This window comes from Misgurnus anguillicaudatus, chromosome 14, assembly GCF_027580225.2.
Source record: "Misgurnus anguillicaudatus chromosome 14, ASM2758022v2, whole genome shotgun sequence".
NCBI lineage: Eukaryota > Metazoa > Chordata > Actinopteri > Cypriniformes > Cobitidae > Misgurnus > Misgurnus anguillicaudatus.
In genome coordinates, this window is record NC_073350.2 from 30,928,256 (window position 1) to 30,951,065 (window position 22,810).

Here is a 22,810-nt window from a genome sequence, read left to right on the forward strand (position 1 = left end):
AAGAACTTAGAGGGAGCATCCATCTCTGAAAATTCCTGAAACGTAGACCGTACTAAAGCCCCCTGTGCTTTGTGTGCTAACAAATTCTCCAAAGCCGCCTTCTTTTCATTTAAAACCTTACAATATTCATTTCCTCCTGTGACTTCAATTAAGCCTTGAACTTCAACAATTTCATTTTCAAGTTTTTTTATTTTTCCAACTATGCTTTTAGTGACATTGAAATGGTATTGTTTACACAACTGCTGTATTTGCTTTTTCCCCAATTCCCACCATTGTTGTATACATGAGAACATTTCTTTTTCTTTTCTCCATTGTTTCCAAAAAAACTCAAGACATTGCTTAAAATGAACATCTTCCAACAACACACTATTAAAAATCCAATATGCACTTTTACTCTTTAAACCATTAATAAAAACAGTGACTGTCACCATTGCAAGATCAGAGAAAGCAACAGGATTAATACAGCATGATTTCATAACTTGCAATTGATGTTTAAAACAATATATTTGGTCTAATCTTGCCATTGAGAGCAAATTATCTTTTATATGTGTCCATGTATATTGCCTATTCAAACCATTTAACTCTCTCCACACATCCACTAAATCACTCATTTCGATAAGGCGTGTTAAAGCCTTTCGAGAAGCTGTGTGAGGTTCTAAATGGTTCCTGTCAATATCCTTTGCTGTACAATTAAAATCACCCGCTAACAATAAATAATGTTCAGGATCACAATTCTGTAATACATTGGTTAAAGTCTCTAGGAATTCCATTCTTTCACTTGCTATGACAGGAGCATATACATTAATTAAAACAAATGATACCCCATCATATTTTGCAGAGACCTTTAACAACCTTCCTTTTACAATCTCTTCCACTTCATAACTTATTGGAAGGAAATATTTTGCAAACAAAATTGCAACACCTGCACTCACATTTGTTTTATGACTTAAAACCACTGTCCCATCCCATTCTTTTTCCCAGTCAACCTCATTTAAACAATCACTGTGTGTCTCCTGTACAAAAACTACATCAACATTTTTAATATGCCACAGGTGAAACATGTGGTTTCTTTTCTTTACATCCCTTGCTCCATTTAAATTTGATGTAATTAGTTTTAAATCAATAATTATAAAAGAAAAGCATACTCCTAAACATAGCCAAGCCAGCCACCATTTTACATTCTTCTCTTTGTGTGTGTCCATTTTACGATTGTTCTGTGCGTACCTTTTGCACAATCTTTTTTAAGCGATGTATATCTTGGTTAGATAAACATTTTCCCCCTCTCTGCTTCATTAAAAATTTTGCTGAATCAATGAAAAGTTCTTTATCAGGGAAAAAGTCTGTCACAACTACATTTCTTTTACCTTTTGTGCTACTCAAAAAACTTTGCACCCTTTCCAAACTATATCCACTTTCCTTGCTTTCCTCATTCTCAACAGATTCTGAATAGTCTGATAAATCATCTAAGGAGGAATTATCTGACAACTCGTCTGTGTTACAATCATTTTTCCCTTTAACCACTTCCTGACTTTTTCTAAATGCCTTAGACTTCACACCTTTTTCATTCATTTTGGCTTTCCTTTTAACCACCGGAACTTTAAACCTTTCCTCTGTGTCAACCAATCCTTCTTCCTTCATATCACTTTCCAGGTTCTCATTTATTTCTCTACTTTGTGACATTCCAGTCTCTATACTTTCACTTTCTCCCTGCAAATCACTACTTTTCTCTTTAGCATTTTCCACTTCTTTATCAACCCCTCGTTTCTCAACATCTGATCTTTCATTGCCCTGAAGTGTTCCCCGCTCGTTCTCATTGGCTGCTGCACCGCCGCTTCCCGCGGTAGAGGTACCTGGCTGCGCTTCACTTTGTTCTCTTACCTCAACCTGCGCAGGCGTAGCTCGTTCAGTGCACATCCGAGCTAAATGACCGTGATTTCCACATTTAAAACACTTCATCGTCTCAGTTGTTGCAAAAATCACATAATCGAATCCATCGACTTTAAATTTTAACACAATGTTCAATTCCTCCACATCATTATTTAAAATCATAAACAGCTGTCTCCTAAAAGTAACAACATGTTTTAAGAGGGGAGACTTAGATCCTAGTGGTATCTTTTTAATAGCAGACACAATTTGGCCATATTTTTGTAACTGTTGTTCAATTATCCCATCGCTTATAAACGGAGGCACATTTGACAAAAGCACTTTTTTTGCAGGATTAACAAGCGGAAAAACTTGGAAAAACTCATCCTTCATCACAATGCCCTGTTCAACAACAATCGGGACTTTGTCAACTGTATCCAAAAAAACTACAACCGCGCTGTTCATCCTAGACGCAGATTTTATGCAATCATATCCTACTATCTGCCCGACCGCTAAACTACACTCCTCCACAGAGTGTTCCACGCCGGCCGGTATTTTAATACCGTGCCACCTCGTTAACTGTTCCAGCGCCATGCCTCACACGGGCACTGGCTGATGGCCAGATTAAACTCCTAAACAAACTTTCCAGCAACCAGCAATGTTTAGATAGAGAAGGAAACCAAAGATAGAATATCACTCACCACGCTCTCAGCCATGCACCTCAAACACGCACCTCACTCACGCTCCACCCGCACGCGCACAGAGAGAGAGAGAGAGAGAGAGAGAGAGACAGAGAGAGAGAGAGAGAGAGAGAGAGAGAGAGAGAGAGAGAGAGAGAGAGAGAGAGAGAGGAAGGGGGGAAAGACATTTCTCATTAAATAATATTTTATTATTTTATTAGAGTTTCTGGACCACTTACTGTTTGTCCAGAAGTTGTTTCACTGTAAGGTAGGCCCACAGTCTTTCCATAAAATCTTTAGGTAGGACATCAGTTACATCTTTTGTTATTACAGCATCATGGTACGTCACCTTATTGCCTTTCTGCACCAAAGATTATAAAAATGTGTCATCCCAAATTTCACTTCCGCCTTGGGTTCATAAGCTGCTTTGAAAACAAAGTGACCCATCACCTCTGTCAATTTGCTTAAAGGAACAGTATGTAGGATTGTGGCCAAAACTGGTACTGCAACCACACAACTGGTGGCCAATACACAGGATGACAACATCAACATCAGTTGAGGGCTGCAACTCCACTTTTTAATTAACAATATCCTGGCAGGACCGCTGTTGTGAGTGATATAAGTATTTAAAATGAAAATGATTTCTTAATGTCTAGTGACATATAAGGGCCATTTTATGATTAATTGATATAAATTTCTTACATACTGTTCCTTTAAATATGATCTGTCATTTTGCAAGAAAATCTATGTGAACAAATTTAGGCCGGGATCTTACTGATATTGCGATGACATCAGTGCTGATGCTCTCCACATTGTTGTCTGTAATTTTACCGGATACCACAATTTCAGAGCCATTGAAGTACAAGGTAAAATTGTTCTGGGTAAGATCTGAGACTCCTATGTAGTTAAGTTGAATATCAGTTAGGAGTGGGACGGCAACTTCATTGTAAAAGCCCTACCAAACAAATAAAGAGTTAAATACGCTTCAATACACAACATAATTCAGCATTGTTGATGAGTTTACAAATGATTCACTGTTTTGCACCTGCAGCTGTAGATCGGCATCAGAATCCTCATATATTCTGCGAGCAACTCCATTATTTTCCAGTGACATTTGTGTTAGGAAATCAAAACTCACATCATATCCGAAACCAAGACAATAGAGGGGAAACTTTGACCCAATGGCCTTTCTCACATTAGACAGAATTCTTGTTAAATATGTTTCACCTGTAAGAGATGAAGAGGTTTTTCAAATTCTTTAAAAATATTGATCCTTTTGAAAATATAAACTATATATATACTTAATCAAATTTAAAGTTGTAAATTTGTCATATTTTTTTCAACAAATATTTTTAGAGTTTCTAGATTATTTTGAGTCATAAAGTGAAATGAATATGTTTGGAAACTGAGCGCATGGCTCGTTGGCTACTGTATGTATAATGATCGAGGGGAGAGGGACAGAGGCTTCTTACCATAAAAATTATAAGTTGTTCAATATGGCATTTAAAGGGTTGACGGACGACATAAAGCTTTGGCTGTCTGGTTGTACTAAACGTAATAAAGTGTTTTATTTCTCATGCTTTACAAATTTTCAAGCACTTATCTGAAAGGCTAAAACCAAATTCAGCATTAGCGTGCCTGAATTATGGAAGGACTAGACCTCTGCATGCATTCAGTAATTTAAATGTAAAACGTATACCACTAGCAGTTAATCATAGGTTTCTAGGTCTCATAGCCTACGATACGACCCAGAATCTGCCCCCGCCCCCAATTTATATATAGTCATCTTTCCCAGCTATTGACGTGTTATTATAAAAAACTGAAGCAAAAAAAATATTAAATTTTAATTTTTTTTCTGAAAATGCAATTATTTCATCTTTATGCTAATTTTTTTTGAAGAAAAATACCCATATTTAAGAGTTTATAAGCAGGGGAAAAAATATAGATAGGATGAAAAAATTTTTCCCTGTTTTGTTTGTTTATTGTTTGTTTGAAAGCAGTGATTTGACAGTATAAATCGTGTTTTTTTGCCACGAGAGGTAAAAACATGCTGGATTTATGTTATACCAACATTCGAGACTCATACAAAGCAAGCCCTCGTCCCCATTTAGGATACTCGGACCACCTTTGTGTAATGCTCGCTCCAGCATACAGGCCGGTGGTGAAACGCTCTAGACCAGTACAGAAAACAATTAGGGTTTGGCCAGAAGGAGCTGTTGCAGCCCTGCAGGATTGCTTTGAGTGCACTGATTGGGACATGTTTAAGGAAGAAGCCAGTTACGATCAGCAAACATGCCTGGATGAATACACAGACAGTGTGACTGGGTACATCGAGAAGTGTATCGAGGATGTCACTGTTTTAAGGACTGTAACTACGCGCGCCAATCAGAAACCGTGGCTGACAGCAGAGACCCGTGCCCTACTCAGGGCAAAAGATGCTGCCTTCAGGTCAGGGGATGGAAGGCTCCTCCGAGTAGCAAGGGCTCAGCTCTCCAAGGCCATCAGGAAAGCAAAACGTATGTATGCGCAGAAGATATACAACCACTTCTGTGATGCCAAGGACCCCAGACGTATGTGGCAGGGTATCCAGGCCCTAACAGACTACAAAGTCACAACACAGGTCAACAATAGTGACGCCCATCTCCCAGACAAGTTAAACAACTTCTATGCACGGTTTGAAGCCATGAACAGCACACAAGCTTACAAGTCCACACCCACCCCTGAAGAGCAGGCATTGCATCTGGACCCAGCCGACATGAGGAGGACATTATCCAGGGTCGACCCACGCAAAGCTGCAGGTCCGGACAACATACCGGGGAGAGTGCTCAGAGACTGTGCCGACCAGCTAACAGGTGTTCTTACAGACATCTACAACATCTCCCTGAGCCAGGCTGTGGTCCCTGCAAACTTCAAAAAGGCCATTATTATTCCGGTGCCGAAGAAGTCAGTAGTGACATGTCTAAATGACTACCGCCCTGTGGCGCTGACCCCCATTTTGATGAAGTGCTTCGAGCGTCTGGTCAAGAGGCATATTCATTCTTCACTCTCCACCTCACTGGACCCTTTGCAATTCGCATATCGCTCCAACCGCACTACTGACGACGCCATTTCCTACACACTGCACTCTGCTTTATCACATCTGGACACTAAGGACGCATATATCAGAATGCTGTTCATCGATTTCAGTTCCGCATTTAATACCATCATCCCCCAGCAGCTATTTAGTAAACTTAGACTACTGGGGATTAGCACCCCCACCTGCAACTGGATTCTGGACTTTCTGATAGAGAGAACACAGTCTGTGCGCATTGGCAGCAGAACATCAGGTTCCATCACACTGAGCACAGGTGCCCCTCAAGGTTGCGTTCTCAGCCCATTATTGTTCACACTACTCACTCATGACTGTATAGCCAAGTTTGAATCCAACCTTATTATCAAGTTCGCCGATGACACAACAGAGGTTGGCCTCATCAGTGTCGATAAGGAAGCCCGATACAGAGAGGAGGTGGAATTACTGCTAGGTTGGTGCAAAAACAACAACTTATCCCTTAATGTGGATAAAACACAGGAGATGGTTGTTGACTTCCGCAGGATGCAATCTGAACATCGCCCACTGTCTATCAGTGGCTCAGAGGTGGAGAGAGTCAGAAGCACCAAATTTCTTGGCTTACACATTTCTAATGACCTCACCTGGTCTGTTAACACCGGAACCATATTGAAGAAAGCACAACAACGCCTGCACTTTCTGTGGAAACTAAAGAGAGCATGGCTCCCTTCACCCATCCTTAAAACCTTCTACAGAGGAACTGTGGAGAACATAATGATCTACTGTATCACTGTGTGGTTTGGAAACTGTAAAGCACACGAACGTAAGTCCCTGCAGCACATAGTGAGGACAGCAGAGAAGATTATAGGGGCCTCTCTACCATCCATCCAAGACATCTTTACGTCACGCTGTGTGAACAGAGCTTCAGCCATCATAAAGGACCCCTCCCATCCCTCACATAGTGTGTTTGTCCCGTTACCATCTGGTATGAGGTTATGCAGCATCAGGACTCGAACTACAAGATTCTACAATAGTTTTTTCCCTCAAGCTGTCAGAGCCCTAAACACCAGGGTGCCAGTTATCATACCGTTGTCATAAATTGCTGTTTCCCATTTCCCACCCCCATTGAAGGACTATGAGCTTAATAACTTTAAATAATATTGACTTTCTTATGGTTGAGTTGCACAATTGTTTTGGTTTTTACTGTACTGTATGGGTTACTGTTGGTATGTATTGTGTGTATCACGAGGTGTTGTTATATATATTTGCGTATGGTTGCACACGGATCTGTATGAAACGAAATTTCGTTCACCTGTATACATGTATACAGGAGAATGACAATAAATTAACTATGACTATGACTAGTTGAAATAATATTTTTTTGGGGTGTCCTGTTTTATCCCTTTTAAACATCCTAAAATTTGTCTTGTGGACCTGTAAACGTTTTGTTTAAAGAAGGCACATCTGCAAGATTTAAAGCAGTCTGATGTCATTATATTAATTTATTGTTTGTGTATATGAGTGATCGGTTGCCTGTTGTGGGATCTCCATCAGTCAGTAGAATTAAGATCGAGGCCGTTCCCTCTTGTGGGTGCCGATTGATCATCTTTACTCCTTCCAGCACTGCAGCGTTTATGTCTGTGGCTGTGAAAGAAAAACATATCTGTCACTGTTACGTCCACATTTTATCTTTGCACTTTTTTCATCTAACACTAGGAGCTCACATCCGCGGTCCTTAATGTTCTTCACGAAAGATTTTGCATCATCCAGGTTTGCCTTAGTAGCTTTAAGGAGTTCACGCTTCCAGAGTTCAATTTGATGGTCAAAGGTGATCAATCCAAAGTGATCGTCCTCAGCAAGATCGCTCAAAATCCTTAGCAGTGCCAAACGTGTCTAATAAACGATAACACTTAAATCAGCTTGTGTCAGTTATTTCTACTGTATAAAATGTTATTTATTACATGACTATCAGGAATACTTGATTTTGATGTTTAAGTAGCAGCATTCAGCTGGTTGACATGTACTAATGTTTACCAGTGGATTTTTATTACTGAATATAATTACAACAAAAAAGGCAAGAAACTGACACAAAAAGCTCAACACATTAGAAGCAAATCAAATCCACTACATTAAAAACAAAACTAAATTAAGAAATTAAAGAATTATTTATTTATTCATTTTTGTTTATTTTTTAAATTATGATTATTATTTTAATAATAGTTATTAATATTAATTTGCGTTCAGAATATCAAATAGCTGCATTGTATTTCAACCCTCATCTTAGCAAGGATATTTCAGAAATGTTGTGGGTATATTTTAATCTCTTAATAAGTACAGACAGATTTCGACATTCGTCTTTATTATTTACCTGCCACATTTTTTTGCCGCCCATAGAGGCACTTCGGTCAATAATAAACACCACATTTTTGGAAATGCGTGGAAGACCTGAGGGTGCAAAGTTGTGGACAAAATACCCGTTTGATACCTGAGGAAAATAAAAAGTAAGTTTTGAAACCATTTATGTCTTTATTTCCTCATGACCTCTTAGCATTTGATACATACTTTAGTCATTGTCAAAAACACTCACTGTCATTTCACCAATATGATTTTGTCTTTCAACATCATATGTAATGAGCAGGTATCCTTTCAACCCATTTTTATCACAGTTTTTGCAATTGGTCTGCTGATTTTTAGTGGGGAAGAAGGTCACCCATGCCTGAAATGTTCAGTTTGGTTATTTGGTTATCTTGAATTATACAAATATCTACAATGTATTTTCATAATCAATCCTTACATCTTTGTCAGCTCTGGTGGTTTTGATGGCATTGGCCAGATCATCGGTGCTCAGATCTCCTTTCACTTCCAAGAAGGAAATTCCTGGTTTCTCATGGATGTGTACATTAATCTAATATAAAGACAGAATATGTTTATTGAAGTTTAAACACATAACCCTAACCATAACAAAAGAGACATTTGTAAACCCTGTATTTAATGCACCACATCTGTACAGTATAAGCCTTGTTTCACAGGCAAGGATTAGCTAAAGTCAGAAGGACTTAGTTAAATGAAGATGTTTAAAGTCAAAATAAACGGTGTTTACTCGTCGTGACGTATATCCGAGTGAACCGGCTTCTAAAATGGATAAAAAGGGAAGGGCGGGACTTGAATTTGTCCACCGAGAATTGATTGGATTGTTGGCAGTTGGCTCATGTTGCTATTTGCTAATCGCTGGGATTTTTATCCCAGCCCCCGTCATCTCGCCATTCCTCGTGACCAGAAGTAAAGTGAGATTGTTTCGAGTAGCCGAGGAGATTAACGTTTTGATTATAGATTATGAGTGCACATGAATTAAAAAAAAAATATGAAGCTCACAGATAAGTGTTATGTTAAAAATTAAACGTTTTTAATTTAAATTTCATTGTAAAGTTAAACATTTTAATAAACATGCTTTAGAAAAAGATGTTCCTGGTGTGTATCTTGAGACAAAACAGTGCCAATGGCATATTTAAAGATCTGTCAGTATTAGTTATTTTAGTTGAGATAGCTCAAACATGTGTTTTAGTCTAGGACTACTCTTAAGCCATGTCTGTGAAACCGGAGGATGATGTAATAATTAGTTTAACCTATTTTGTCATACCTTGAAATCTGCCACCGTCTGCATTGGTTGTGCATTGATGAGCAGCTCATATTTGCCAAGGCGACGCTTTAGCAGTTCCTCATAAGTCAACTCAAATGTGACTTTACCGCCAGCGGCCACTTTCACTGATGTTTTATGATCTTCTAATGTCCTTCCAACAGACCTGAGAGAATAATTACGACCATCAAATCACCCCTCATCCTAAAAAAAAACATATTTTATGTGCATAAGTCTGAATAATGTGTGTAGATTTTGTTTTATATAATCAATACTTGATGATTTCAGCACTTGGTCTTTGTGAAACTGCTTGAATGTAATGCTTCTGAGGTTTCTCCTTCACAACTCCATCATAGCTCTTTCCATCTATGATGCTGACAAATAAACGATGCACAATAATCAGACATTAAAGATTGGTTTTAGCGATAATTTAGATATGCAATTTCATACATTCTGAATTTGCTGATGAAGGTATTCTTGGGTATCTTCACTTCAAAGAAAATCTCCTGAGGTTTATTAAGTCTGTTTGCCACACGGCTTGTGATGACTGTGGTGGCGTATCGACTGGTCACAGTAGAGTTAATGTAGAAACTGTAAATATCCACTTTTTGTTCCTGTGTTGAGAAATCAAAATGTATTTAGATTTAACATGTCTACATGTAACAGACAACGATTGGCTGATGCACAAAAACGCCTCCTCTCAAATATTTACTGCTCAGAAATAACGTAGAAAAAGGGTCTTTGGCCCAAAAAAACAAATAAGATTTGTCAATGTATGATCAGTGGTTTTGTTTGATTGCATAACCCAGCTTTGTATGTGTATATGCACAATAACACATAATTCAATAGTTCAAATTTTCTCACTTTTAAGTTTTTTTTAACTGTTACCAATTTAAGTAATTTGTTTAAGTAGATCCAACTTTCACATTTCACAGTGAATGTCATAATCAAAAACTGTATATAAGCATATCTATTGGTTTTCTATTGGTTTAATATCACCATATGACGTTGGTAACCGCAAAAATTAAAACCTTTAATAGCACAATATGTACAGCTGAACTACAATAATTGTTTTATTTACACATTATTTTTTTTAGATGTGTAGAATAACCTGTGTGGGTGTTTATTATACCACAAGCCAAAACATACACAATCAATAATATTTAACATTGATTTATTCTTAATGATTTAAATAAATTCTTAAAGATGTTCCAATCTCAAAAAGGGAAAAAACATTATTGCGTACTTTCTCTGGAGCTGTTCCACAACTGTGGAATGATCTGCCGGTCACGAGTCTTTAAGAATCGGCAAAAACCCATCTCTTCCGCCATTACCTCATTTCCTAATATAGGACTTACTATCTTTCTCCATTCTTTAAAAATAAAAAAATACTAACCAACCCTTGGCTATGTATACTGTGTTGTACTTGATGAGACTATTTTCAGTGCACTTATGTATTAATGTTCTTGTGTTGCTATAATTGCTTTTATTGTTTAACACATTTGTAAGTCGCTTTGGAAAAAAGCATCTGCTAAATGACTAAATGTAAATGTAAGATTTCACATCTTTTACCCTCACCTTCATAACAGGATCTGAAGTTGAGAAAATGAGAAAAGCGGCCAGCACAATCACTCTCCATACTCCTCGATCCATTGTAACCTGCAAAGATAAGCAGATCTCTAAACAGCACTGCCTTTAAACACATGTCCACATTAATCTATTGGCTAATAATGATGGGATGTAGAAACCACCTTCTTTGTCTGAACTCCAATTGGATTTGATGTGGGTCAAACATTTCTATTTATTTTGTGGGTCCTATGATGAAAACAAAGTCTGTTGTTTTAATATCAGAAACAATAAATTTGTTTCTTTTGTGCTGGTTTGATTTATCAACATTTATTTATAAATATATAAAGATGTATAAAAAGTACATTTTTGCACAAAACAAAAATAAATGTAGTTTATTATTCTGAGCATGCGCAGTAATGTAAGCCCAACCCAATATCACGCAAATACGTGACCACTTCACGCACGGACCAACGCGAAAATGACACGTTTTGCCGCGTTTGAACGTGAGCATGTCACGTTTCCTTTTTGTGTCACTTTCACGTTTTGGTTACTCAACTTTGTTGTCCTAATTTCTCACCATTGTCGCTTCGGTTTAGGGTTAGATTTACATAAAATGACATCCTTACCTAAACAAACTCTAACCCCAACGTCGGGGACAATTGGTTAAAGTTTAGAAAATATAAAAGAATAAGTCTTGTATCTTTTTTTTAATAAACCAATACTTAAAGTGACAAATACTTAAAGTGACATATAACAAAAGCACCAAATCTAACCCTAAACCGGAGCGAAAATGGTTTGAAAATAGGACAAAAAAGTTGAGCAACCAAAACGTGAAAGTGACACAAAAAGGAAACGTGACATGCTCACGCCCAAACGCGGGCAAAACTGGCCCCTCCCCGTTGGTCCATACGTGAAACAGCCACGTATCTGCGTGATATAGGGTTGGTAAGCCAGCTGGAAAACTTCCGGTGAACAGCACTTATTGGTGTGTGGCATACGAAGTTAGCTTTGTGTCCCCAACAAAGTTAAAGAATGACCTGCACTGTGGGTGCAAAGCTTTATTGTGTTTGCTCAGTTTAGTATTTTTCTCCGAAATGAATTTTTGAAGCTCTAAACATACTCGAAAACTCATGAAAATTTGCACATGCGTCAGAAGTGGCGAAAATTTACATATAGGCGTCAGAAGTGGACGTGTAAAAATGGCTCGATAGCGCCACCTGCAAAATTTCAAGAGAACAGCCCCCTGCTAAGAAAAACATACAGATAAGAAATTTGGTAGGGTAATCTATTACCTCTAGATCTAAAAAAAAATCTTTTGGAGCAAAATTCAATTTTGAATTTTCGCTGTGATTTCTGTGCAAATTTTGGCATTTCCAGGCGGTATACTTTAACAGACTCCTCCGAGAGATTTTATCAGATCATCATCATATTTGGTCAGTCTCATTAAAAGACCTTTGCGGAGATCTTGACTTCTCGTTGGAGGGTGTGTCTGTGGTGGCCTGACAATTTTCTCTGTAATTTGAGTGCAAATTATGCCATTCCTGGGCTTCGTACTTCAACAAACTCCTCCTAGAAATTTTATCAGATCATCATCATATTTGGTCTGTGTCATTTAAAGGTCTTTGCGATGCTAAATTTCATTAAAGGGTGGGTACCAGTAATGTACCCCAAAAGGTACAAGATTGTGTTATGTTTTAGGTAAGAAGGTAACAAACTGTGTAAATAATTACACATTAACATTCAAACACAACATGTATGAATATAACCAAAATATAACCATAAGGGCCAGCAAACATATCCATAAAGGCAGATCCAAAATCGTAATCCAAAAAACAGGCAATAGTTCAGGGCAGGCGGCAGACAGGCAATGAATCCAAATTCAGGCACGGGTCAAAACAGGAACAGATACAGATACAGATACAGATACAGATACAGATACAGATACAGATACAGATACAGATACAGATACAGATACAGATACAGGTACAGATACAGATACAGGCACAGAATCAAACAGGCACAGACAGGCTAACAGGTTGAGTAAGGCTAAACATTAATCAGCAAAGAACAGGTGTACAGGAAGTGACTTATATACAAAAACAAACAGGAAGTGTGAAGCGTGACATGGCACGATGAGTTTCAAAATAAAAGTCCGAACAGAGCAGATAATCAAAATACAAGTACAAATAACAAAAATACACAGAATACAGAAAAATACAGAACAAAACCTTACAGTGATATAATACAGAGCATACTTTAACCATTTACCTCTTTGCTCCTCAAAATCTGCTTGATTTTATCCATGTGCTTATCTGTCTTCATTCTGAAGTCAAACCAATGCCTCTTGCATTTGGACACATATTTTACTGTATTCACAAAATCACAATAAAATCTACTAAGCAATAATGTGCTCCAACCATCTGTGTGATGTTTGCTGGAGTTGTATTGATGTACTACTGTAAATCTCTAGCAATATTATATAGGTTTACATTGGTTAAATTAAATATGAGGAGCTCAAATGCAAAAGCCACCTCTGCCAATAATGAGATAATGATATTAATGTTCTCAACGCATATTATTGTCAGGGTTTTGGTTCTGTTTAGTTCATTGTTATCATTGTTCATCATTGCTCTTTGTGTTAGTTACCTTTAATTAGTCTCACCTGTGTTAGTTAATCACTCATCATTAGTTACAGCTGTTTGTCATTATCACTCACCCTTTATAGTTTGCCCTCATGTTCCTGTTCTTGGTCTGATCTCGTCTGAATGTACCCTTGTCATCGTGTTTTGCTGTCCATCGTGATTAAAGTCCTGTAAGTTTTATATTCCTGCGTGTTTGTCATCTTTTAGTTAAGAGAACTGTGACAGAAGATCAGACCCAAACGTTTGTGGCGTGTTAGTGTTCCCTTCCGTGTTTCAAGTTAGAGTTTTTTGTTTTTCGAAAAATCAGTTTCGTTTTTAGCTTTATTTATGGATTTTTCGTTTAAACAATCACTCGGTTTGGAGCAGGGAGACCGTCCACCCCCAGAGACCAGACGGATCTTACCCTACCCGGAACTCCTGCCCACCGCAGGTGGAGAACCCGGCAATGCGACCTGCGAGCCAGAGCTTCCCTCGGAGCCCAGCGTCGCCGAAACCCCGGATGTTCCCCCTGACCAGGTTGCGTGACCAGAGTTTCCGGGGTGCCGCCGCGGGAGCTGCTAATGACGTCAGGGAGGACGTCCATCTCCCCGCCGCTGAGGGTGAGCCAATAACGGTCCCTGGGGTTTCTAACAACTGCTCGGATTGTGCTTTGGACATTTCCCACCCCTCATCGTCACCACTGGTTCCGTCCAGCCCGCCCCTCGTAAGTCGCTGTTGGTCAGCGCTGCCGGTCCCGTCCGGTTTCCCTTTTGGATTTCCCACATCAGCCAATCCGAAGCTACGTCAGCGGACACAGCGTCACACCTCAGCTCATCCTCAGCGCGTCACCGGCGCTGGTTCGTCGGAGCCGAGGTGTGCCTCTCTGCCCACTGTCTCGGGGGTTTCTCCAGTTCTCCTCCCCCGCTCCCTGAGACCTAGAGGTCGCCTCGGCTCGTCGGACTAGCGGCCTCGCTTCGGGTCTCTCCTCCCTCCTCTCTGTCAGCTCCCGTCCCCACTACGACGTCACCAGGCTTCGGACACCCCTCTGGTTCCGCCCCTGGTCAGTCGTCATCCTGCCCTCACCTCTGGGTTTTCCTCGTTCCCCTGTGTATCCCTCACTCCACCCTTCCGGCTCGCTGGGCTCCTCCTTCCCGAAGACATCACCACGGGACTCCCTAGCTCTGGCTCCGCCTCGTGGCTCCGGAATCCTCCTGCGTCTCGGTCGGGAGACCCACCAGCTCCGCCCCGTCCCTCCGGATCCTTGGCTTCCCCCGGGTTCTCCGCTCGCGTGGCCCCGCCCTGGATCCTCCCTCCGTTGTCCACGCTGTCGTCTGTCCCCAGGGTGGGACTAGGACTTCCATCACCCTGGCGCCCTCCGCCAGCGTCTCCACCCTGGGGCTTCGTCTCGTCTGGTCTTTGGGTCCTGCTCTAGACCTTCCCTCACCTTTCATCAGTTTTTTTGGACACTTTCTTTTTTGTTTGTTGCTCCCTCCCACTCGCCCCTTTTGTTGTTTATCTACGGCGCGAGGTCGCGCCTACCGGGAGGGGTTGTACTATCAGGGTTTTGGTTCTGTTTAGTTCATTGTTATCATTGTTCATCATTGCTCTTTGTGTTAGTTACCTTTAATTAGTCTCACCTGTGTTAGTTAATCACTCATCATTAGTTACAGCTGGTTGTCATTATCACTCACCCTTTATAGTTTGCCCTCATGTTCCTGTTCTTTGTCTGATCTCGTCTGAATGTACTGTTGTCATCGTGTTTTGCTGTCCATCGTGATTAAAGTCCTGTAAGTTTTATATTCCTGCGTGTTTGTCATCTTTAAGTTAAGAGAACTGTGACAATTATATGTTCTTCAAATATTTTCATATTAAATCTACTTTATCCCAGCAGCAAGTCATTCAGAAATAACGTTTGTTGGCAGAGTCCATTAATAAACTGTTGTGCATCTGAACTCTTCATATATTACAATATATTACAATAATATGCGTGACTTGGATATAAAACATATATATGACATACTGTATGCATTAACAATATCACCCTTTTTCACAGCCAGGTCAATGATTATTATAATAAATCAATAATGATTCATGAATTAAAGTTTAGTATTTGATGTTGTGTTGTAAGACTATACACAGTCAATCTAAATGATATATGTGAGATTATCTCAGTGCTCTGTCCTTTGCCCCTTTGTTTTATACTGATTTCATCATGCACTGTAAACTTGAGTTTATATGACCTGTAAAAAAACACCTACTATATCTCTCGGTCCAAAGTTAAGACTTCAACTTTCTGTGTATTTGACTGAAAATCTCTGTATTACCATTAAAATATATAAAGAAAAATCTGATTTAACTACAATTTCATTGTAGGCTTTTGTAATATTGAACTCTCATGCAGGCTGTGAAAAGTACAGAAACTAAAAGAAAGTATACAGTGAGAAACCTTGTTTTTGGAAGGTCTTATCGATTGACCGACACTGACAATTCACTAAGTGAGAAGTTAAACAAAGCTCCTTGTGTAAATCTGTGCGTCATTGCGGTAAGGTCAAAGGCCATTTGCCTTGCCTCGCCTCTCCCACTATTAAACTACTGTAGATCTCAGTTTAAAGCACAGTATGACACTCATACTCAAACTCAAATGTTACCTTAAAAGTTCAAGCGGACTGATACTCTGGATTTTGAAGATCTAAATGGATTATCTTTCTCAAATTCAAGAAAAGCCAGGAAATTCCTGCGATCTGCGATCACATGCAGGCAAGTGCATTTGCCATCATTTTAATTCTGGATCTGACAGATTTAAAGAATGAAGTATGGGCAGTTAAAAAAATTATTTATCTATGAATTTTTTTTCTTTCTCTTGAGGGAATTTTACCAGGTGTTTCTGAGTCTTGCTGTAATCATTAACTAATGATCATTTATTAAATCAGTTCATGATCTCGATCGGTTTATTAAATCAGTTCATGATTTCGATTGGTTTATAAAATCAGTTCATAAACTTGATTGGTTTATTAAATCAGTTTATCTCGATCCGTTTATTAAATCAATTCATGATCTCAATCGGTTTTCATGATCTCGAATGGTTTATAAAATCTGTTCATGAACTCGATCGGTTTATTAAATCAGTTCATGATCTCGATTGGTTTATTAAATCAGTTTATTATCTCGATCCGTTTATTAAATCAATTCCAGAGGTGGAAAAAGTAATAAAATATTGTACTCAAGTAAAAGTAAAGTTACTTTAATAATATTTTACTTAAGTAAAAGTAAAGTTACTTGTCTAAAAATCTACTCAAGTAAAAGTAAAAAGTAAGTCATTTTAACTTTACTCAGAGTAAAAGTTACTTTTTTTACAGCGGGAAAAGGTGGAGGATTCTAGTATAGTTCAAAAACGACAAGGGAATATACATCTCAAACTAGTTGTTTTTAATTGTAGGAACATCTTTACAATTAAAGTGCAATAACAAAAAGTTAATAAAATAAAAAGCTTTTTTAAAGTAAGAAACGTTTATGGAATTGTTTAATGATTTTTACATGTGAGTTATGCACTTTTGAAGGTGGTCAGCAGCTTGTAAATACAATCACTATAGTAAGGTTGTAATTGATGTATTGCTGGTAACATACATTATTTTATTAAACTATATAGTTTAAATGAGCATATAATGAGATGAGTGCCATGTCTATATACATTTGACACGTTTATTATCTTCTTACTTCCCTGACCTGGGTACCTGATGACCTTTATTCTTCTCTCTCTCTCTCTCTCTCTCTCTCTCTCTCTCTCTCTCTCTCTCTCTCTCTCTCTCTGCAATGTTTAATGACCTGCGCATTCTCGAGGACGTTTTGAAGTTGTGTTTGACTTGACGCGAAGCTGCTAGACCTCGGAAGATAATGCGCATGGTATTAAAAACGCGTCGTGCAATTTCGTACTTAAGAGCATGAATCCTACCTTTCATAGAAATGAAACACTCGCTTCGCGTCAGTGGAAAGTGGTCGCTTAAATATGACCAGGGGTTTCTTTCATAAGATTTGAACTGAGGCGGGTCTGCATTAGCGCGCGCCTGTCTTGTCCGTCTCCATGGTTCTTTTTGCGCGTTCCTCCGGGCCCCGCCCATTTACATCCGTTGCGCATCTTTATCACCCTGCTTTTTAAAATATTTTTTTACTCAGTAACGGATATGATTTCAAATGTAGCGAAGTACAATACTTTAAATAAAACATACTTAAGTAAAAGTAAAAGTACAGATTTTAAAAACTACTCAAAAAAGTAAAAATACACAAAAAAACTACTCAATTACAGTAACGTGAGTAAATGTAATTCGTTACTTTCCACCTCTGATCAATTCATGATCTCGATCTGTTTATTAAATCAGTTCATGATCTCCATTGGTTTATTAAATCAGTTTTATAATCTTGATCGGTTTATTAAATCAGTTCATGACCTTGATTTGTTTACTAAATCAGTTCATGATCTCGATCCGTTTATTAATTCAGTTCATGATCTCGATTGTTTTATTAAATTATGATCTCGATCCGTTTATTAAAGCGGTAACACTTTACAATAAGGTTGTATTTGTTCACATTAATTAAATGCATTAGCTAACATGAATTAACAATAACCTTACTGAAAAGTGTTACCAGTTTATAATCTTGATTAGTTTAAGTTATAAACAAGCAACTAAAATTATTTGTCCCACATTTAGAGTAGTTTACTAACCTTTAATTTGAGGACTCCCTTAAAATCTTAACCATTTTATTAAATCAAGATCAGATGATCAAGATCAAAATTTAATTATTGTTTTTTTTTATATTTTATAGGTCTAACTTTCGTACAGTGTTTGGTGATCACTTGGTGATTCTTACTAGGACTGGTTGTTAAAATCCCTAACTTTCAGCACAAAATTGATGTCATCTTGGGTGGAGTGGAATTTTCACAGAACTCATGGTGCCACCAGTGCGACACATCTTCAGTTGTGTGCCCGACCTCATTGTGTGTTTCAGCCACTTATCACAAGACACCCTCTGCCGGGGTTGGCCCACCACGGGTTGATCAGACCCGGGTGTGAGTCGCACGATGGTGGTACCAAGCGATCATTTGGCAGTCCATGTTGCGTCCCTACGTTTCAGCCACAGCCAGTGGCTGCTCCGTTCCGCTGCAGTGGCAAGTTCTTTGACTGCCCTCCGTTGGGACTGCCCTCTGATCCCTACTTCCTTCAAGAGCCTTGTGGTAGAGCTGGCTACAAAACCTCTGCACCCCACCTCCACTGGCCACACCTTCACATTCCAGTTCCGCCCCTCTGCTTCAGCTGCTAAGTTGGCATATCGCAGCCTCTTCCGTTCGAATGCCTCATCGATGGCATCCTCCCATGGGACAGTCATTTCAACAATGAAGACACACCGGCAGGACTTGGACCAGAGGACAAGGTCTGGGCTCAGGTTGGTTGTTGCTATTTCGGGTGGGAAGGTGAGCCTCTGATTAAGGTCTACCCGCATTTCCCAATCCCGAGCTGAGTTCAGGGGGCCAGAGTTTGGGAGTGATGGCTTAGTCCATTGTTTCTCCCCTTCCCGCATGAAAGTTATTCTCTGTGGAATGGCAGTCTGGGCATTTAGATGATATTGGTGGTTCCCTCTTGTTCTCAAGTTCGGCAGGTGTACCTTCCTTGAGTTAGGCTGGTTTTACATCCCACCAAGATGTGTTTGAGGGTTGCTGGGGCTGCACACAGGGGACAAGCTGGGTCCTCTCCATACCAAAGATGTAGTTTGGTTGGGGATGGCAGGACATCATAGGTGGCTCTGATGATGAAACTTATCCTATTAGCCTCCATGCCCCACATCTCACTCCATGTGATTTTCCTCCTCTCCACGCCATCCCACTTCATCCAACAACCTTGCTGGACTTGGGAGACAGCCTTGGCACACCTGGTTGCTTCCTCCTGGTGGCGCACCTCCTCCACCACCATGTGCCGCCGCTCGCTTGGAGTAGCCTTTTGCCACGTGGGTGTTGCTGCTTCCAATCCAAGGGCTGCTCTGCCATATTGGACATGCCCCACTATATCCCAGTGTCTGAGGGCAGCCTTTGCCGCAGCAACCACTGCTGCCGGCTTCCATTGCCTCCCCGTTGCCAGGGTAAGAGCAGCGCCTCTGACGACTGGATCCCGGGATTCGGTCAGAGTCATTTCCAGCCTTGCTTTGGCACATTTGTACTCCTCCACCAGGCTTGAGATTGGCAGGGAGAGGGCTCCGTTGCCGAACAGGCCAATGCTGGTAAATATGGTGAATATGTAGTGATTACAAAACAATCTAGAAACTATTTATAGAGATACAAGATGAATAACACATAACATTGTGTTACATGTACAATACTTCTGGACATACCATTATGGTAAACCCTACCAGAAAGTTGGACAACAATTCTGTTTATGGACCAAATGATATTGAGCAAGTGTTAGTACCCATATTTGATACCTTCATCCTAGCGACTGGTGTGGTTGGACACATATTGGTTCTTATCATCATCTGTCGTACCATGCGCAAAGGACGTGGACAGATGAATGGAGGCAGGACTGGAGGAATACAAGAAACAAATGCAAACGGAACCGATGTTCTTCTTCTGTCATTAAGTGTGGCCGACCTTCTGCTGCTTTCCTGCCTTCCTTATCACACGGTTGCAATTGCGACCCACCACTGGCCCTTCGGGAGCTTCATGTGTAAATCTGTGAGCTTCCTAAGTGCGATGTGTACCTCTGCTAGTGCCTTCACACTGGCTGCTTTGGCGTTTGGTCGGTTCCTCATTGTGGTGCACCCATCAAAAGCGTATCGATGGCGCAGAGAAGGCCGATTGAAAATAATAGCTGGTGCATTGTGGATACCTGCTATAGTCCTTGCATGGCCTCAGTTTGCATGGCGGATGGTGATTTCAGGGCCTGAAGCCCGTGAGGACCTGGCATGTTTTAATTTCCTATCTGATAAAGGCCAGTTGGCATATGGAGTGTGTCACTTTCTACTGGCTTTTGCCTTTCCACTTGGGATCATTGTAATAGCCTATGCCAAGATCTACCATTTCCTTAAAAAGACCAGACAGGGCCGAATAAGCCAGGCGGACCGTTTGGAACAATATCATGTGAAGGTAACCCAAACATCAGCTATGTTAGTGCTGGCATTTGCATTGTGCTGGCTGCCTTCATATGGTTTAATGTTTGCCCAGATAACTGAGAGTGATGCAACTTTACCTCGCTTGGGACCTTTTGCTACCTTCGCTCGCATCATGGCAACCTCGTCTACTGTGGCCAATCCTATTCTCTATGTTTTTATGTCAGAAAAATTCAGGAAGGAACTAATAAATCTGGGTCAAGAATGTTGTAAAAGCAGAGCTGTCTGAATATTAAACTGGACATTTATTTTATCACTTTCATAAAAAGTTGTTTACAAACCTGAATGTGTAAGTGTTAACCATTTTTTTTTGTTTGTTTGTTTGTTTGTTTTTTAGCTTAATTATTATTTAAGTATAAGAAATGACATGAAAGCTTAAAAAAGTTGAGACTATTTTACACTGTCAGATAAAAAGTACAAAAGATGTCACTGTAATGAAAAATGTCCTAATAATGTGCCAATATGGCCTTTAATATGCACCTGTTAGGTACAAAAGTGCACTGTTTGAAATGGTACCATGCCCAGTGACATCTGTTTCTACCGTTTAACAGACACTAATATACATTAACTGCTTCAGTTATACTGAATTGATTAGAATACACTGTTACTTTGTACATACTTTAAATATTTTGTGTCAATACAATTACAGACTCAAATGGTTTCTGCAAACTCAGAAAGAGTTTAATGTGAATCTTGCCAAAAGAAATACTTTTGTTTCAGTTTGCAAACCCAAAATTGACAATATGGTTAATACTGTAAATAAGATTAAATTAGTGCTGGAAAGATTAACCGCGATTAATCGCATACAAAATAAATGTTAATTTTCGCATAATATATGTGTGTGTGTTTTGGGTAATTGTTATGTATTGGCTATTTAAACACACTATATACATATCAGAGTTTTTTATTTATATATAATATAAAATATAAAATATATAAACAAATGTATATACACATGTAAATGTTTATTAAATACATACATGAATGTGTGTGTATTTATACACAATTACAAGCAGCACACACTTGCATATTATGCTAAAAATCACTTTTATTTTGTATGTGATTAATCGCGATTAATCTTTGCCCAGCACTAGATTAAATACATTGAAAAATGTGGGTCCATATTCTAGTATATTTTTTATTTGTTTACAGAATGTAATAAAATTTTGCACTTAAATTAAAACTTGTATTTTTAAGTTTAATCAACTTAGATTTACAAGTAATTTTAACTGTACTGACTAGTGATGAGTTGCTGTAGCTTAACTTATAAAATAAAGTTGACATAACTAAAGCAAATTCAAGTTTTATTTACTGTTTATTTATTTACTGTAAGTTACAGCGACTCATCAGTCAAGCTTGAAATGACTTGTAAATCCTAGTTGATTAAACTTAAAAATGTAAGATCAAAAATATGTTTATTGTACCAATGCCAAATTTACAGTAAGTCTGTATTTAAGTTTATATTGTACAGCATATAACCAATAATTGGATAAATATTGGACAGAACCAACTGTTGGGTTTTAAATACACATATGCTGGGTTGCTGCAATGTAAAAAGTGAGATCAACTTTCAAAATTACTTTAGTTTGTAACGTTTTTTTTTTTCAACTTAAATTACCAAAATGTTACCATTTGAAGTAATTTTTTAGTTGATCCAACTTTTCACTTTTTATAGTGTGTTTCCCAACCATGGATGGAAACATCCCAGCATAAATTCATTTAAAACCCAACACAGGTTCTATCCAGCATGCATTACTCAATAGGATCTATCAAAAAAATTTATTGACAGATCATTTTTTAAACCCAATGTAAGCCACACTCCACTGTACTGAACAGTAAATGCAAATTGTATGTCACTTGTAATGTGCTTTATTAAATTAGGTGATTCAACCACTTAAGCATTTACTTGAAAGAATAAATGAACCATCAAAATAAATTTTTTTGCTTTGAACTCTATATCTGAGTAACAATGAAATCAGAAATTTTCCTGTTCATCACATCATCGAACGACACAAGCCAACAATGGACATTAGGAATTGAATGCTTTGTGGAGTCTTTCAGATGGACCCTATACAATAAATGGACACAAGTTTAATTAAATACATTAAATACAGAAACAAATACAGGACATAATGCTCTGAAAACACAGCACATATCTTAAAAAAATATTATGAACTCAAGTGTTTTGTGGTTTTTACACATGCACACTTTTTTTAAAGCAGTTTTTATAAATAAATAAAACTGATGA

At 38.8% G+C, this 22,810-nt stretch overlaps 2 protein-coding genes across 19 annotated transcripts in view; one reads left to right on the top strand and one right to left on the bottom strand.

The window, feature by feature from the left end:
• Positions 1-22,810, bottom strand: part of LOC129428014 (inter-alpha-trypsin inhibitor heavy chain H3) — a 95,455-nt gene that overhangs the window by 20,307 nt on the left and 52,338 nt on the right. For 13 of the 18 annotated variants that reach the window (XM_073876267.1, XM_073876266.1, XM_073876277.1 and 10 more), the window contains one exon: positions 22,409-22,630. The exons of 2 other annotated variants lie outside the window; for them this stretch is intronic. In XM_073876267.1, coding sequence (XP_073732368.1) covers positions 22,516-22,630 — 115 coding nt within the window. In that variant the 3' untranslated portion in view covers positions 22,409-22,515. Of the gene's footprint in view, positions 1-2,782; positions 2,905-3,318; positions 3,499-3,588; positions 3,771-7,122; positions 7,234-7,313; positions 7,483-7,957; positions 8,075-8,176; positions 8,306-8,383; positions 8,495-9,226; positions 9,390-9,498; positions 9,598-9,673; positions 9,838-22,408; positions 22,631-22,810 lie in introns of those variants that run through there. 3 more of the 18 variants (XM_073876287.1, XM_073876286.1, XM_073876285.1) reach the window with 3 other exon arrangements.
• On the top strand, positions 19,056-22,498 carry LOC141369508 (somatostatin receptor type 2-like). The gene has a single exon (XM_073876297.1). The coding sequence runs from the start codon at positions 19,766-19,768 to the stop codon at positions 20,789-20,791; it is 1,026 nt and encodes a 341-aa protein (XP_073732398.1). The 5' UTR covers positions 19,056-19,765; the 3' UTR covers positions 20,792-22,498.

Excerpts from the sequence above, each read along its gene's own strand:
- LOC141369508 (XM_073876297.1), top strand. The coding sequence starts at position 19,766 with ATGTACAATACTTCTGGACATACCATTATGGTAAACCCTACCAGAAAG.